Here is a 14550-nt window from a genome sequence, read left to right on the forward strand (position 1 = left end):
GGGCGGGAGGGGGCGGGGGCTGGGAGATGTCCCCATCTCAGCGTTTGTTCTAAAGTGGCTCACGGATGCTCGTTCATTCAGAACCGAGACAGAATCCCAAGCAGCGCTTGCGCCTTCTTCCTGTCTGCAAACGCATCTGTTCGTAAATAACTTAAAGGTCGCCTCGGCATTCCTGATGCAGTCCTGGCTGGCGTAGAAAAGGGTGGGTGGTGTGCGGCGTGGAGGAGGGTGTCGGGCAGGGTGGTGTGTGGTGGTGGCTGAGCGGCTCAGGCCCAGGCAGACATCAGCCATCCGAGACGGGTGGGGTGACCCAGCCATACTTCTCATGCGTCTTCACCAAACTCTTAAAGGTCGCTTCGGCTTCCTTGCGGCTGAAGGACTTTTTTGATTTGCCGGCTTTTCTACAGATCCGCCCCTGCGTGAAACAGAGAGAGAAACCAGGTTAGACCTCCTGCACCCATCCTGTCTCCTGCCATCTTGGTTAGAAAGGCCCAGAAGCTGGGGGTTTCTGATATCTGAATCCCTGTGGTGCACTGGCGACCCGAAGCAAGGGAGTGGTCCTGGCTGAGCAGATAAGGAGCATGACAGCCCTATGGAGTTAGCCTGGCACAAGACAGACAGGACTCAGAGTGGCAAAACTGTTGTTAGCCGCCGCTGAGCTGGACCCTGACTCATGGTGACCCTCATGCACAACAGAACGAAATACTGCCCAGTCCTGTGCCGTCCCCATGATGAGTTGTGGACTGGATGGTTTGAGCCATACAGTTTTTGTTGTTGGATTTTCAGAAGTAGATTGCCAGGCTTTTCTTCCTACTTTGTCTTAGTCTGGAAGCTCTGCTGAGACCTGTTCAGCGTCATGGCAACACGCAAGCCTCCAGCGACAGACGGGCGGTGAGTGTGCATGAGGTGAGCTGGCCAGAAGCGAATCCAGGTCTCCCACATGGAAGGTGAGAATCCTACCACTGAACCACCGCTGCTCAGCAAAACTGTAAGCTGGGTGCTGCCTTCCAAGCCCACGGCATTGACTTATCCGCTCATTCCATGATGCTGGGATGCAACCCCACCCAGTTCCCAGTACAGCATCCGGGAAGCAGGGTTATCCAGAGCGTCAATTCAGAACCCAGCATGTTCTCCCAAAGGCAAGATATTGTCCTCACTTCCTTTCTCTCCCTCAGAAGGATGCTTTTAATGATAACTTATAATTCCTCTCTGATAACAGTAAATATATCTATTTATATGTAGATGTACATATTTATATATTCACACACACACACACAAAGCCTCTAGCTTTTAAATTCAAGTTCAGGAGCGGATAGTGAATATCTTTGAGTTCATGAGCCATTTCAGGAGAAGACCCTGTAGCCATCTCCATGGAGGAAGAAGGCTGGCCTGAGTCACCTCGAGGTGGTAAACGTCAGGGACCTTTGTTACGCTCTCCTGGGAGATGGACCTCGCAGTGACCAGGTGCATCTGGTCCAAAGGACGGAGCAGTTGGCTGTGCAGTGGACAAGAAGGTTTGGTTCACCTAAGGTGGCACTGGAAGGTTATGTTGTTGTTAGGTGCTGTTGAGTCGATTCTGATTCATAGCAACCCTACATACAACAGAGTGAAACACTGTTGAGTCCTACGCCACCCTTACAACCCTTGTTAGGCTTGAGCCCATTGTTGCAGCCACTGTGTCATTCCATGTCGCTGAGGGTCTTCTCTTTTTTGCTGACCCTCTACCAAACATGATGTCCTTCTCTAGAGATTGATCCCTCCTGATAACATGTCCAAAGTACATGAGACAAAGTCTCACCATCCTTGCTTCTAATGAGCATTCTGGATGTACTTCTTCCAAGACAGATTTAGGTTCTAGACCACCGGCAAGAAGAAGCCAAAAAGGTTGAAGACCACGAGAGAGAAGCAGCCACGAGACAGCTACGGATGTGGCCACGTCTGAGGACATCGGCAAGCTTCCAGCGATGCCTGTGCGATGTGGTCTATTGAAGGACGGAAGCAGACTGAACGTACTCAGGAGTCGGGGCGATGCTGGGGCCTTGGTTGGATGAAGGTCTTGTTTCTTCCTTGATTCCAGCCTCAGTGATTCTTCGTTCAACCCCTCGATAGTCAATCCGCTTAGCTCCCCCTTAGCATCCTGGGCACACTTAAACTTAACTTCCCTTCACCTCTCCTGGACGATCCACTGTCTTTCTCAGTGTCTGTCTCACGCACGGCTTTCTCAGATGGGGTGGGAGCACCCGGGGAAGGCCTGGCTGAATTTCATCTATTAATGAGCACGCACACGCTATTACCAACTGCCTCCTGCTGGCAATGAACTTTTACTGGCAGTACTTCTCTCCGCATTACCGGTACGGATGTTCCATGCAGCGCAGTCCTGGGTGGGCACATGCTGTCCTCATGTGACTCGAATGGGCCCCGGGCCTCACCACCCGCCGGCCTCGCTATGCCCAATGGCAGACACGTTCTCCCGGACAGTCATGGGAGGGAGAATCCACCCAGGTGTGTGTGGCCACAGGTGAGCAAGGCTCACCACCTACCCTTTCTAGTAAGGCCCTGATTGCTGCTGTGGTAAAAGAGCTGTGTCGGCTCTAACTCCGCGAGGTCGATGGCACCCGAACCCTAGAAACTGGGAAGGGAAGCCCCTTTGCCGCTCTGAATTCAGAGCTTGCGGTTCCTTTTCAGCATTTGTCTTTTCAACCGTGGATGCTCAGAGGAAGCCCTAGCAGAGAAGTCAGAGGCCCAGGGTTAGAGTTGAGCTCTGCTCTGCCGGTCATTTCTCTGGGTTAGCTCCCTGTCTGCCAAACGAGGGCCGTGCCACCTGTTCTCCTTTGCGGCTTGGTTTTCATCAAATGGCCCTGGGTGCTTGGCTGCTGACTGAAAGCTTGCAGGTTTGGGTCCACCCAGAGGTGCCTCAGGTGAAAGGCCTGGCAATCTACTTCTGAAAAGCCAGCCACTGAAAACCCTATGGAGCACAGTTCTATTCAGACACACATGGGGCTGCCATGAGTCAGAATCGACTCGAAGGCAACTGGTTTTCCTACCCGCCATCAAATGAGCTGTTAGAAGGACAAAGGCAGATGAAGAGAGGAAAGGAAACAGCCGTGTGTTGGCAGCTGGAGACTTCCCCACTTCTCATGAGGATATGGCTCCTGTTTTGATTTTGTAACTTCATAATTTGCTTATGTAGCATCACTGCACCTGGTAAACAGGGACTGCAAGAAGCTAACACCTGCACAGTCATCGTCATCACGGGCTGAGGTCTAAGTCCAGACTTACTTCATTCAACAAACACTAATGCATCTTCCCAGCAACGCTGGCATCAATTTATACATCAAACGGGAGCAGCTCTTTTGTACAAAAAGCACATCTTAACCATCTCTACTATTCTTCTCTATAATGCTGAAAATCTGTGGGACGATTTGAGAATTCTGAACGAAAAGCATCCAGACAAACACAAGCTCACAATAGCCTTGGGAATATTCTGTCGCTTTTGGCGTAAACATACACTCTGCAGATTCACTGTGAAAGTCCTGGTTGTTCCAAAGAACAACAGACAAAGGCCCAAGTGGACAGGCCTCCTTTGTCGCCCATTCTTCCCTGGAGGAATGATGAACACAGAGCCCCAGAGCCCCAGCTTCAGGCAATTCAACGACCAGCAGGCCGAGTCTGTGATGAGCTGGTCGAAGGTCTCCACACCGCCACGACACTCAGCCGTCTGTAATAAACAAGGCCGGCCTCGTCTCCTGTATCTTACACCCAGTGCTACAGTTAACAAACATCTTTTCATTGACTGCCTGTCCTCTTCTGATTGGCTCTTTGAATGTTATCCACTGAAATGCTGGCCTGGAAAACCACAACTTCTATTTCTAGGCTCTGCCAGGCCTGCTGAGCTATTTTTGCTGAAATGCAATGGACCCTTGAAATGCTCACTCTGTCTCTATCCCGGGTCCCTGATGTTCCCTGGCTGCTTTCGATGTTTGTGGCTTCCCCTGTTCTTCCTTACAGAATATAGTCTCCTGGGATCTGGCCTTTCAGGGGCGCTTACACCTAACTCCTCTGACCTTCTGTGTCCTCGTCTGTAAAATGGGGACACCAACACCCACTTCACAGCACCATGAACATAAAACATGTCTTTGAATCTGAAAACACTGAGAATTTTGAAGGGTATACAATCACCATACTTATTCAATCTATGCTGAGCACATAATCTGAGAAGCTAGACTATGTGAAGAAGAATGGGTCATCAGGATTGGAGGAAGACTCATTAACAACCTGCGTTATGCAGATGACACAACCTTGCTTGCTGAAATTGAAGAGGGCTTGAAGCACTTACTAATGAAGATCAAATACCACAGCCTTCAGTATGGATTACACCTCAACATAAAGAAAACAAAAATCCTCACAACTGGACCAATGAGCAACATCATGATAAATGGAGAAAAGATTGAAGTTGTCAAGGATTTCATTTTACTTGGATCCACAATCAACAGCCATGGAAGCAGCAGTCAAGAAATCAAAAGACACACTGCATTGGGTAAATTTACTGCAAAAGACCTCTTTAAAGGGATGAAGAGCAAAGATGTCACCCCGAAGACTAAGGTGTGCCTGACCCAAGCCATGGTATTTTCAGTCGCATCATATGCATGGGAAAGCTGGACGGTGAATAAGGAAGACCGAGGAAGAACTGACGCCTTTGAATTGTGGTGTTGACGAAGAATATTGAATATATCACGGATTTCCTGAAGAATAAACAAATCTGCCTTGGAAGAAGCACAACCAGAATGTTCCTTAGAAACAAGGATGGCGAGACTGCGTCTTAGATACTTTGGACATGTTATCAGGAGGGATCAGTCCCTGGAGAAGGACATCATGTTTGGTAAAGTAGAGGGTCAGCAAGAAAGAGAAAGACCCTCAATGAGATGGGTTGATACACTGGCTGCAACAATGGGCTCAAGCCCAACAACGATTGTGAGGATGGCGCAGGACTGGGCAGTGTTTCGTTCTGTTGTACACAGGGTTGCTATGAGTCAGAACTGACTGGACAGCACATAACAACGACAACAGGTGTTTACCAGGCTATGGTGGGCTGAGAATAAGGGGTTCCAAGGACAGAGACTTGAAAGAGCCTGCTCATTCAGACAATCGTGGGCAGATGCTGGGCAGGGCTGGGGCATGGCGTGTTCAGGGTATGTGTGTGTTGAGGGAGGGGTGCAGAATTCAACAGACCTGGCTTCAAATGCCTGCTCCAGCACTTCTTGGCTCTGTGACCTGGGCAAGCTACTTAACCTCTGTGACTCCCAATTTCCTCATCTGTAAAATAAGCATAGCAGTGGTATTATATGACACTGGTGTTTTCTAAGGATGTAAGGTGGTAAAATATATAAGGTGCCTCCACGGTGCTGGGCGCTTCTAACCATTCATGGTGGGTCTTGTGCTTTGGTTCATTCTGTCCTTACAAAATCATACAAAAGTGCTGTCTTTCATGTGGGTATTATGACTTGGCTTATTAGGTCACAGAAGTGTCTTCAGACAAAACCAATATACTGGATTTGTATGACTCATTTTTCACCCCTTTCAACTCTGTCTACTGTTACAGGTGGACTTTAAGCCTATATTCCTCACCCAATTAGCTCTTCACCTTCATTTTTGCATTTGCTTGCAAACATACTTCCTCGGTGTTCTGTGTCTCACTGACTGTGAATTACAGCCTTATGCTTCCTGAAACACAGAGAAAACGTCAAGTTCTGAGGTTACCGAGATCATTTCCTGAGCCCGAATTACAGAGCTGCTGCTGGTTTCAAAGACTTGGAACTGTAACTGTCAGTCCAAATGCGCTCATGACTGTCAGGCCCTACCTAGGGCTTCCGTGTAGACTTCCTGCATGGCACTGCCGTTTGCCTGGGAACTTAGCCAAGTGTAGGCTTTCTGCGTGACACTGCCGTTTGCCTGGGGACCTAGCTAGCCAAGTGTAGACTTTCTGTGTGGCACTGCCATTTGCCTGGGACTTAGCCAAGTGTAGACTTTCTGCGTGGCACTGCCGTTTGCCTGGGACTTAGCCAAGTGTAGACTTTCTGCGTGGCACTGCCGTTTGCCTGGGGACTAGCCAAATGTAGACTTTCTGCGTGGCACTGCCGTTTGCCTGGGGACTAGCCAAGTGTAGACTTTCTGCGTGGCACTGCCGTTTGCCTGGGGACTAGCCAAGTGTAGACTTCCTGCGTGGCACTGCCGTTTGCCTGGGGACTAGCCAAGTGTAGACTTTCTGCGTGGCACTGCCGTTTGCCTGGGGACTAGCCAAGTGTAGACTTTCTGCGTGGCACTGCCGTTTGCCTGGGGACTAGCCAAGTGTAGACTTCCTGCGTGGCACTGCCGTTTGCCTGGGGACTAGCCAAGTGTAGACTTCCTGCGTGGCACTGCCGTTTGCCTGGGGACTAGCCAAGTGTAGACTTCCTGCGTGGCACTGCCGTTTGCCTGGGGACTTAGCCAAGTGTCGACTTTCTGCATGGCACTGCCGTTTGCCTGGGGATTCAGTCAGCCAAGCTTTCAGCTTGAAGAACACAGACGCTCGTGACCATCTTTGAAAGAAGGTCCACTCTGGGAAGACAGCAGTGATTTCACCTGTTGTTTAAAGGCTGGCATTGAAAGCAAACCCCAGAAAAGATCTATTTGGAAGTTTCTAGAGGACAGATAAAGTGCCACATCAGAAAAGCCCCTGCTTCAAAGAAACAAATTCCCAAAATAAAATAGTGCCATGTAAGCCACTGAGAAGTGAGGGGCCTTAGCTGAATCTGGTGCAATTAACCATCGGACAGGAGGAGCCTGGGGAGTGGGGCACTGGCTGGATCTGCAGCTGATACCAGGGTCTGAGTTCGTGTGCATATCTGTGCGTGTGTGCAGATTGTGTGATGGGGTGCATGTGTGCACATGCATGTGAGCACATACACACATGTGCATGAATCTATGTACATGTGTGTAGTGGTACATGGGTGCACATGTGCATGTGTGTACATGTCTGCATGTGTACACATGTATGTGTGTGTGGCTGGTGGTGATGTTCACATTGCAGGAGGATAAGCATGTGCGTGTGCCTGTGTGTGCACAAAGGCATGTGCCTATGTGTGCAGATGTGTGTGTGCGTGTGTGTGTGGCTGCGGTGATGTTCCCATTGCAGGAGGACACGGGTGTGTGTACATGCATGCATGTGCATGCGTGTGTGTGTGGTGATGTTCCCATTGCAGGAGGACACGGGTGTGTGTACATGCGTGTGCATGCATGCATGTGCATGTGTGTGCGTGTGGCGATGTTCCCACTGCAGGAGGACATGGGCGTGTGTACATGCATGCACGTGCATGTGTGTGCGTGTGGTGATGTTCCCACTGCTGGAGGACATTTGAGGGTCCCTGCAGTGACATGATGATTTTCTGGATACCAAAAGTCACTCCCAGGAAGCCTTGTGGCAGAACCCAGGGTGCCCCAAGTCATGTGGACTGGTTAGAAGGGCAGTGGTCAATTTGCACAGGGGCTTCAGCCTGGCTGGCTCCAGGCCTGAGAGGGACCCCCCCTCAACGAGCACCAACCAATGCAGGGAAGGGGGACGCCGAGGAGGCCAGAGGTACAGGAAGGGGTCAGGGTGAAATGACGGGGTAGGAGCCTACTGCAGGCAAATAAGGCAGATGAACCAGATGCCAGGGATGCAGGAGGGATACAAGCTGGCATCAGAGTTTTGTGAAAGTCCCCCCAGGCCTCCGCCCACAGCAGGCACAATGGGAGTTGCTCCAAGTTCAGCTGGTGCTTCTGATCAGAGGCTGAGTGTGGCTGTATCCACACGCCAGCTCACTAAACCTTCACACAGCCGTGATTGTCAGGGCTTGTCAGGACACTGAGCCTCCATTAAATGACTTGCCAATGGCTACAGGAAGCATTGGGGTATGAACCAGGTCTCAGGAACCAAGTGTGCCCCTGAGCCTCCGTGTGCTGACCCATGGGGCTGCAAGGGACTGTCAGGCTCAAGGGTGAGGTGCTGAGGGCAGGCACTCCAGGTTTCCATAGAAGGGCTACCCTCCAGGTGGCCATGATCTTCCATTAACAGCTTCCCTGCTTTCTGCCCTCTCTGTGCTGGGCTTCCAGGTCTCCTTGTTTTCAGTTAGGTTTTAAACAGAAGCTAGCACCCAGCATGGCTTTGGTTCACCACCATTATTTATACAAGAAGCCCTGGTGGCAAAGTGGGTAAGCGCTCAGCTGCTAACAGAAAAGTCAATGGTTCAAACCCACCAGCCACTCCATGGGAGAAAGACCCCGGCGATCTGCTTCCGTAAAGACTACAGCCTAGAAAACTCTGTAGGGCAATTCTACTCTGTAACACATGGGATTGCCATGAGTTGGACTCGACTCTCTGGCACAGAACAACAATATAACACACACATTCATACCCCACCCTCTGCCCCCAGCTATCTTATTGCTAAAAAAATTGTCAGATGGATTCTGAAAATAACCATTTTCAATCCAGTTGATTCTGACTCATGGCAACCTCATGCGTGTCAGAGTGGAACTACTCCTTAGGGTTTTCAAAGGCTGAGTTTTCAGAAGTAGATTGCCGGGCCTTTCTTCCGGGGTGCCTCTGGGTGGACTAGAGGCACCAACCTTTTGGTTAGTGGCCAAGTGCATTGACCATTTGCACTATCCAAAGATTCCATAAAAGAAAAAAAAAAAGAAAACATGTTGCCATCGAGTCAATTCCAACTCATAGCGACCCTATAGGACAGAGTAGAACTGCCCCATAGGGTTTCCAAGGAGTGGCTGGTGGATTCAAACTGTCAACCCTTTGGTTAGCAGCTGAGCTCTTAACCACTGTGCCACCAGGGCTCCAGGGACTCCATAAAAACCCTCTGCCATTGAGTCAATTTCTGACTTATAGCAACCCTATAGGACAGAGTAGAACTGCCCTACACAGTTTCCAAGGAGCACCTGGTAGATTTGAACTGCTGACCTTTTGGTTAGTAGACATAGCACTTCATCACAACACCACTAGGGTTTCCAGGGACTCCACGGTCAACTCAAAACAGTCACCACAGACGCAGTAAACTAAGTGGGTCTTTCTTGAAGTAACACCCTTTGAGGATACCTCTGAGAAAGCCCCTCGTTCATGCCTCAGCCAAACACATAAAGGCTATCTATCAGAGAAGCAAGTTCCAAGGTGGATGACTGGAACATTCCACGAGAGCAGAGGCATCTGTGTGGGCACTAGGGTGGGGCACCAGGGGCCACAGGGCTAGCGGAGCACCTGGAGCTGCCCCTCGGCTGGTTTTAGGTAGGAAGGCTCCTTTCCCATTCAGAGACCTGGGATGGAGTGTACTCTTGGGTCAGCTTCTAAACATTAAAATGTTTCCCTAAGAAGAGCATTGCCAAACACTGATGTTTCATCCCCAGCAGGAATGTGCTCAGCCCTCAGAGCGTATCAAGGGGCTGTGCACCCAGGTGAGGGGAGTGGGCACCTGTGGCGAGGCGCTTTTCAGAGACACAGCCAGGTGATGGTGACCCAGAGAAGGAAGCCGTGACTCTCCCCCACGTGGAATGTGACCTTTCACTCAACACGCACTGTCAGCCTTACGTCTGGGGGCTACCCCGCCTTGAAGACAAGCGTGGTCTGTAGAAGTCATTGATGTGGAAAGGGCTATAGAAAAGGTCAAACACGTATTCTTTTCCTTGGATACTGACAAGACTGTGTGATGCTATATGAAATGTTTGACCTGTTTCCTAATTATCTAGAGAAGAGGCACTGGGTGCCAGGGGCTGGGCAGGGGCCCTGTGGTGGGTGGCATTGTTTGTCCGCACAGGGAGCAGGTGGCCAGCACGTGAATACCTAATGGCTCTCATTCAGACTTGAGGAACCCTGGCACTGTTGATGTGTGGGGCCAGGTGATTCCTTGTTGTGGGGGCTGCTGTCCTGTGCATCGTAGGGTGTTTAAGAACATCCCTGATTTCTTTTTTTTTTTTAGATGCCAGTAGCACCCTCCCCTGCAGCTGTGACAATGACAGACATCTCTAGACATGGCCAAGCGCCCCCTGGAGGACGGGATCACCTGGTGGAGAACCCTGCTCTAGAGTATGCAGGGTGGGTGCTGTGTGAGGGCAGAAGGGGGCACCTAATCTGGCATGGGGAGCAGGACAGTCAGGGGGACCTCCTGGAAGAGGGGTTCAGGAGTCTGCCCAGAGGTACTTTGGAAGAAAGGCCTGGCAATCTACTTCTGAGGGCAAGCAGGACCAAAGGCACAACTCATGGATATTTTGATGTTCGTAAGATATTAGTATCTCTACCCTCTACATTTCTAAAGGAAGTTCTAGCAGTCGTTGATTCTGTTTTGAAACAGTGCATTTTCTTGGAGGAAGCAAGCATGGAAAAAGGAGTTCCAGAAACAGGAAACCCCTCCTTTAAAACATAAATCTGTCAGCTTTGATCCCTTGAAAAGTCATTAAAAAATATTTTTTTTGCTAAAAAAATTAACTCAGATAACCATTTCAAAATTATTTTCTGGAGATTCTGTTAATACGTGTGCTTAAGCAGCCTGGCCCCCCTGAGCTTCATTAATTTAATGCAGTAAATGACAACTGCTGTGGTTAGCTGCAGTGGGGTGACCCCATGCAGAGCGGAACAAAGCGCTCTTGGGTCCTGTGCCATCCCCGCGATCGGCTGTGAATCCACGGGTTGTGGATTGCCAGGACCTTCTTCCTAGTCTGTCTTAGCCTGCAAGTTCTGCTGACACCTGTTCAACATCATAGCAACACACAAGCCTCCACCAACAGGCAGGTGGGGGCTGTGCATGAGGCACTTTGGCTGGAAATCGAACCCAGGTCTCCTGCATGGAAGCAAGGGTTCTACCGCTGATCCAGCACTGCCCTCAAGTGGCAAGTAGACATACTCATTAAAGGTAGACAGGGCGGGCTTGCCATGTCCCAGGCACTGTTCCTACCACGTTCTTAAACACACCCACTAAGCCCTCCCCACAGCCCCATCGGGTGAGTTCTGCTACCATCAACCCTGCTTTACAGATGAGGAAACAGATAAAAAAGATCAATAACGTGCTCGAAGTCACACAGCTAGTAAGTGGCTGAGACCAGAATTTGATCTCGGGACTCTGGCTTTGGAGACCACGCTCTGAGCCCCAACTTCAGGCTGGATCTCAGGAATACGGTGAGAGGACACACTGCAAGTGAGGCAGTGACCGTTTATGTGTGAACTGCTGCTCCCCTTTGCTGAGGTGTGGATGCTGTCTTCTGGGGGCCACAAACTCCTGCCCTGGCCTTGCTCCAAAAGCACACAGGACCACGTGGGCCACGACCCCCATGACCTGCACTCTGTTTGCAGAACGGAGCTCCTGGACTGCCTATGACATCACTGTCCACAGCGTGTCAGCACGCTGGCACACCTTCGTGCTGGGACTGGGACTCTGACCTGTGTGAGCCCCCTCCTGACCCCATCCCGAGTCCACCATGGATGGACAGGGATGCTCCCCAGCTAAAACTGCGCTCCCACACAGGCCCGCTTCCTGAAATAACCAGCAACCTGGCTCCTCCAGTCTTACTCCTCACAGAATGCCAAAGGAAGATGCCTTTGATCAGGCCAAGCCAAAAACGCTGGGTTCCATTTTCAAGCGAAAACACAGTGAACACAAAACAGTGGCTCCTCCCATGCCTTCTGCCTAAGAAATCACTCCAGCTGCCTACACGCAGGGTGGAGTCCCTGAGGGTGCAAACGGTTAAAGCGCTCAGCTGCTACCTGAAAGGTTGGAGGTTCAAGTCTACCTAGAGGTGCCTTAGAAGAAAGGCCTGGCAACCTACCTCTGAAAAATCAGGCACTGAAAACCCTGTGGAGCACAGTTCTTCTCTGACACACATGTGGTTGCATGAGTTGGAGTCGACCCGACAGCAACGGGTGGTGGTGGGGGTCAACATTTGAGAAGGAGACATGACTCGCTCCCTAGCACTTGGTGAGCCCCAAGCGGGGTCCCCGCTGCCAGGCAGTACAGTACAGTGAAGGCGAGGCCCCACCCTGCTGTCCAGGGGCGACTTTACAGGGAGGAAAGATTCGTTCCAGTGAAGACAGCAGGCTGGGTAAGTGCAGGTTGGGGTGGGTGCTAAGGGCTGACGGTGAGCCTTGCTCACAGGTGCTGCTGAGCCAGCTGGCTCCCTTGGGCTGTCCTATAGCAGAGATTTGGACTCAAGTAAAGAATTCTGCATTAAGTTCTGACCCATTACCTGGTTCGATTCACCTGCTTCCTGTCATCTGTCATGATCTTTTTGGACTCTTGGCTTGCCATTCATCATATTTGGTGTCTTTTCACAATCTTTCATCTGCAGATATGAGAAGCTGCCCAGCACAAACGTCCCTGATCAAACAGTGAGCAGGACAGAGCAGAGGACAGGTCCTATGGCGTGAATTACAGCTTCCTTCGAGGTTGACAGAAAGAGTGGGCACTGCCGGCTGTGCCATGGCACCAAAGGAGAAGACTGCAGTCCTTGTCCACCCCCCGTCTGTCAGTCTGTCATACTGTGGCGGCTCATGTGTTGTTGTGATGCTGGAAGCTATGCCACCGGTATTTCAAATATCAGTAGGGTCGCCCATGGCAGACAAGTTTCAGTGGGGCATCAAGACTGAGATGGACTAGGAAGAAGGGCCTGGTGATCTACTTCTGAAAATCAACCAGTGAAAGCCCTGTGGATCACAAGTAAAGCAGAGGGCCAGTGAAAAGGAAGGAAAGTCTCCATGCAATGGACTGACGAAATAACTGCAGCAATGGACTCAAGCATACCAATGATACCAAGGGTGGCACAGCACCAGGCGACATTTCATTCTGTAGGCAGGGGTGTCACCACGAGTCGGAGCTGACTCAACTGCAGCTAACAACAACTACTAGTCCTTTGTCCGCTCCAGGTATCCCTACCTTGTTCATGAGCATGTTGCGGAAGACCAGGTCTGATGCTCGCTGCGCTCCTCATACTTGAAGTCTACAGCATTTACACAAAGTACCTGACTAGGGTGTACTTACAAGGAAGACCAGTTAATACAACTATAATTCAAATTTACACACCAAACACTAAGGCCAAAGATGAAGAAACTGAAGGTTTTTACAGTCTGAAGCTGATTAAACATACAATCAAGATGCACTGATAATTACTGGTGATTGGAATACAAAAGTTGGAAACGAAGAAGGATTGGTAGTTGGAAAATATGGCCTTAGTGACAGAAACGATGCCAGAGATTGCAAGACAGAGTTTTTGCAATACCAGACTTAATCATGGAAAAGACCTTTTTTTTCACCGACATAAATGGTGAAGATACATGTAAAATTTGGAAGACAGCTATCTGGCCAACCAACTAGAAGAGATCCATATTTGTACCCTTTCTAAAGAAAGGTGATCCAACAGAATGCAGAAATTATTGAACAATGTCATTAATATCTTATCCTCACGCGTCTGTCAGTTTGTCATATCATGGGGGCTTGTGTGTTGCTGTGATGCTGGAAGCTATGCCACTGGTATTCAAATACCAGTAGGGTTACCCACGGTGGACAGGTTTCAGCTTAGCTTCCAGACTAAGACAGACTAGGAAGAAGGACCTGGCAGTCTACTTCTAAAAAGAATTAGCCAGCAAAAACCTTATGAATAACAGCTGAACATTGATATAGACAGACCATCAATTACTCATATGCAGTTTCAAGTTGAAACTGAAGAAAATTACAAGTCCATGAGAGCCAAAGTAACACGTTGAGTATATCCCACGTGAATTTAGAGACCAACTCAAGAATAGATTTGACACATTAAACACTAATGACTGAAGGCCAGACGAGTTGTGGAATGAGATCAAGGACAGCATACATGAAGAAAGCAAGAGTTCATTAAAAATATAGGAGAGAAAGAAAAGACCTAAATGATGTCAGAAGAGACTCTGAAACTTGCCCTTGAACTTCAAGTAGCTAAAGCAAAAGGAAGAAATGATGAAGTAAAAGAACTGAACAGAAGATTTCAAAGGGCGGCTCGAGAAGACAAAGTAAAGTATTATGATGACATGTGCAAAGACCTGGAAATGGAAAACCAAAGGGGAAGAACACGCGCGGTGTTTCTCAAGCTGAAAGAACTGAAGAAAAAATTCAAGCATCGAGTTGCAATATTGAAGGATTTTATGGGGAAAATAAATGTTAAACGACACAGGAAGCATCAAAAGAAGATGGAAGGAATACACAGAGTCACTATACCAAAAAGGATTGGTTGAAGTTCAACCATTTCAGGAGGTAATGTATAGGCAGGAACCAATGGTACTGAAGGAAGAAGTCCAAGCTGCACTGAAGGCATCGGTGAAAAACAAGGCTCCAGGAATTGACAGAATATCAATTGAGATGTTTCAACAAACAGGTGCAGTGCTGGAAGTGTTCACTCATTTATGCCAAGAAATAGGGAAAACAGCTTCCTGGCCAACTGATTGGAAGAGATCCATATTTATACCTATTCCCAAGAAAGATGATCCAACTAAATGCGGAAATTATCGAACAATATCAT

The 14550-nt window shown here is 49.4% G+C and overlaps 1 protein-coding gene across 1 annotated transcript in view; it reads right to left on the bottom strand.

Moving 5' to 3' along the window:
• Positions 1–53: 53 nt before the first annotated feature.
• The window catches only part of UBE2QL1 (ubiquitin conjugating enzyme E2 QL1), a 51310-nt gene continuing 36813 nt past the window's right edge, over positions 54–14550 (bottom strand). The window contains exon 2 of the mRNA XM_064270482.1: positions 54–415. Within this exon, the coding sequence (XP_064126552.1) occupies positions 284–415 (132 nt within the window). The 3' untranslated portion in view covers positions 54–283. The remainder of the gene's footprint in view (positions 416–14550) is intronic.

Source organism: Loxodonta africana, chromosome 2 (assembly GCF_030014295.1).
Source record: "Loxodonta africana isolate mLoxAfr1 chromosome 2, mLoxAfr1.hap2, whole genome shotgun sequence".
NCBI classification, from domain to species: Eukaryota; Metazoa; Chordata; class Mammalia; order Proboscidea; family Elephantidae; genus Loxodonta; species Loxodonta africana.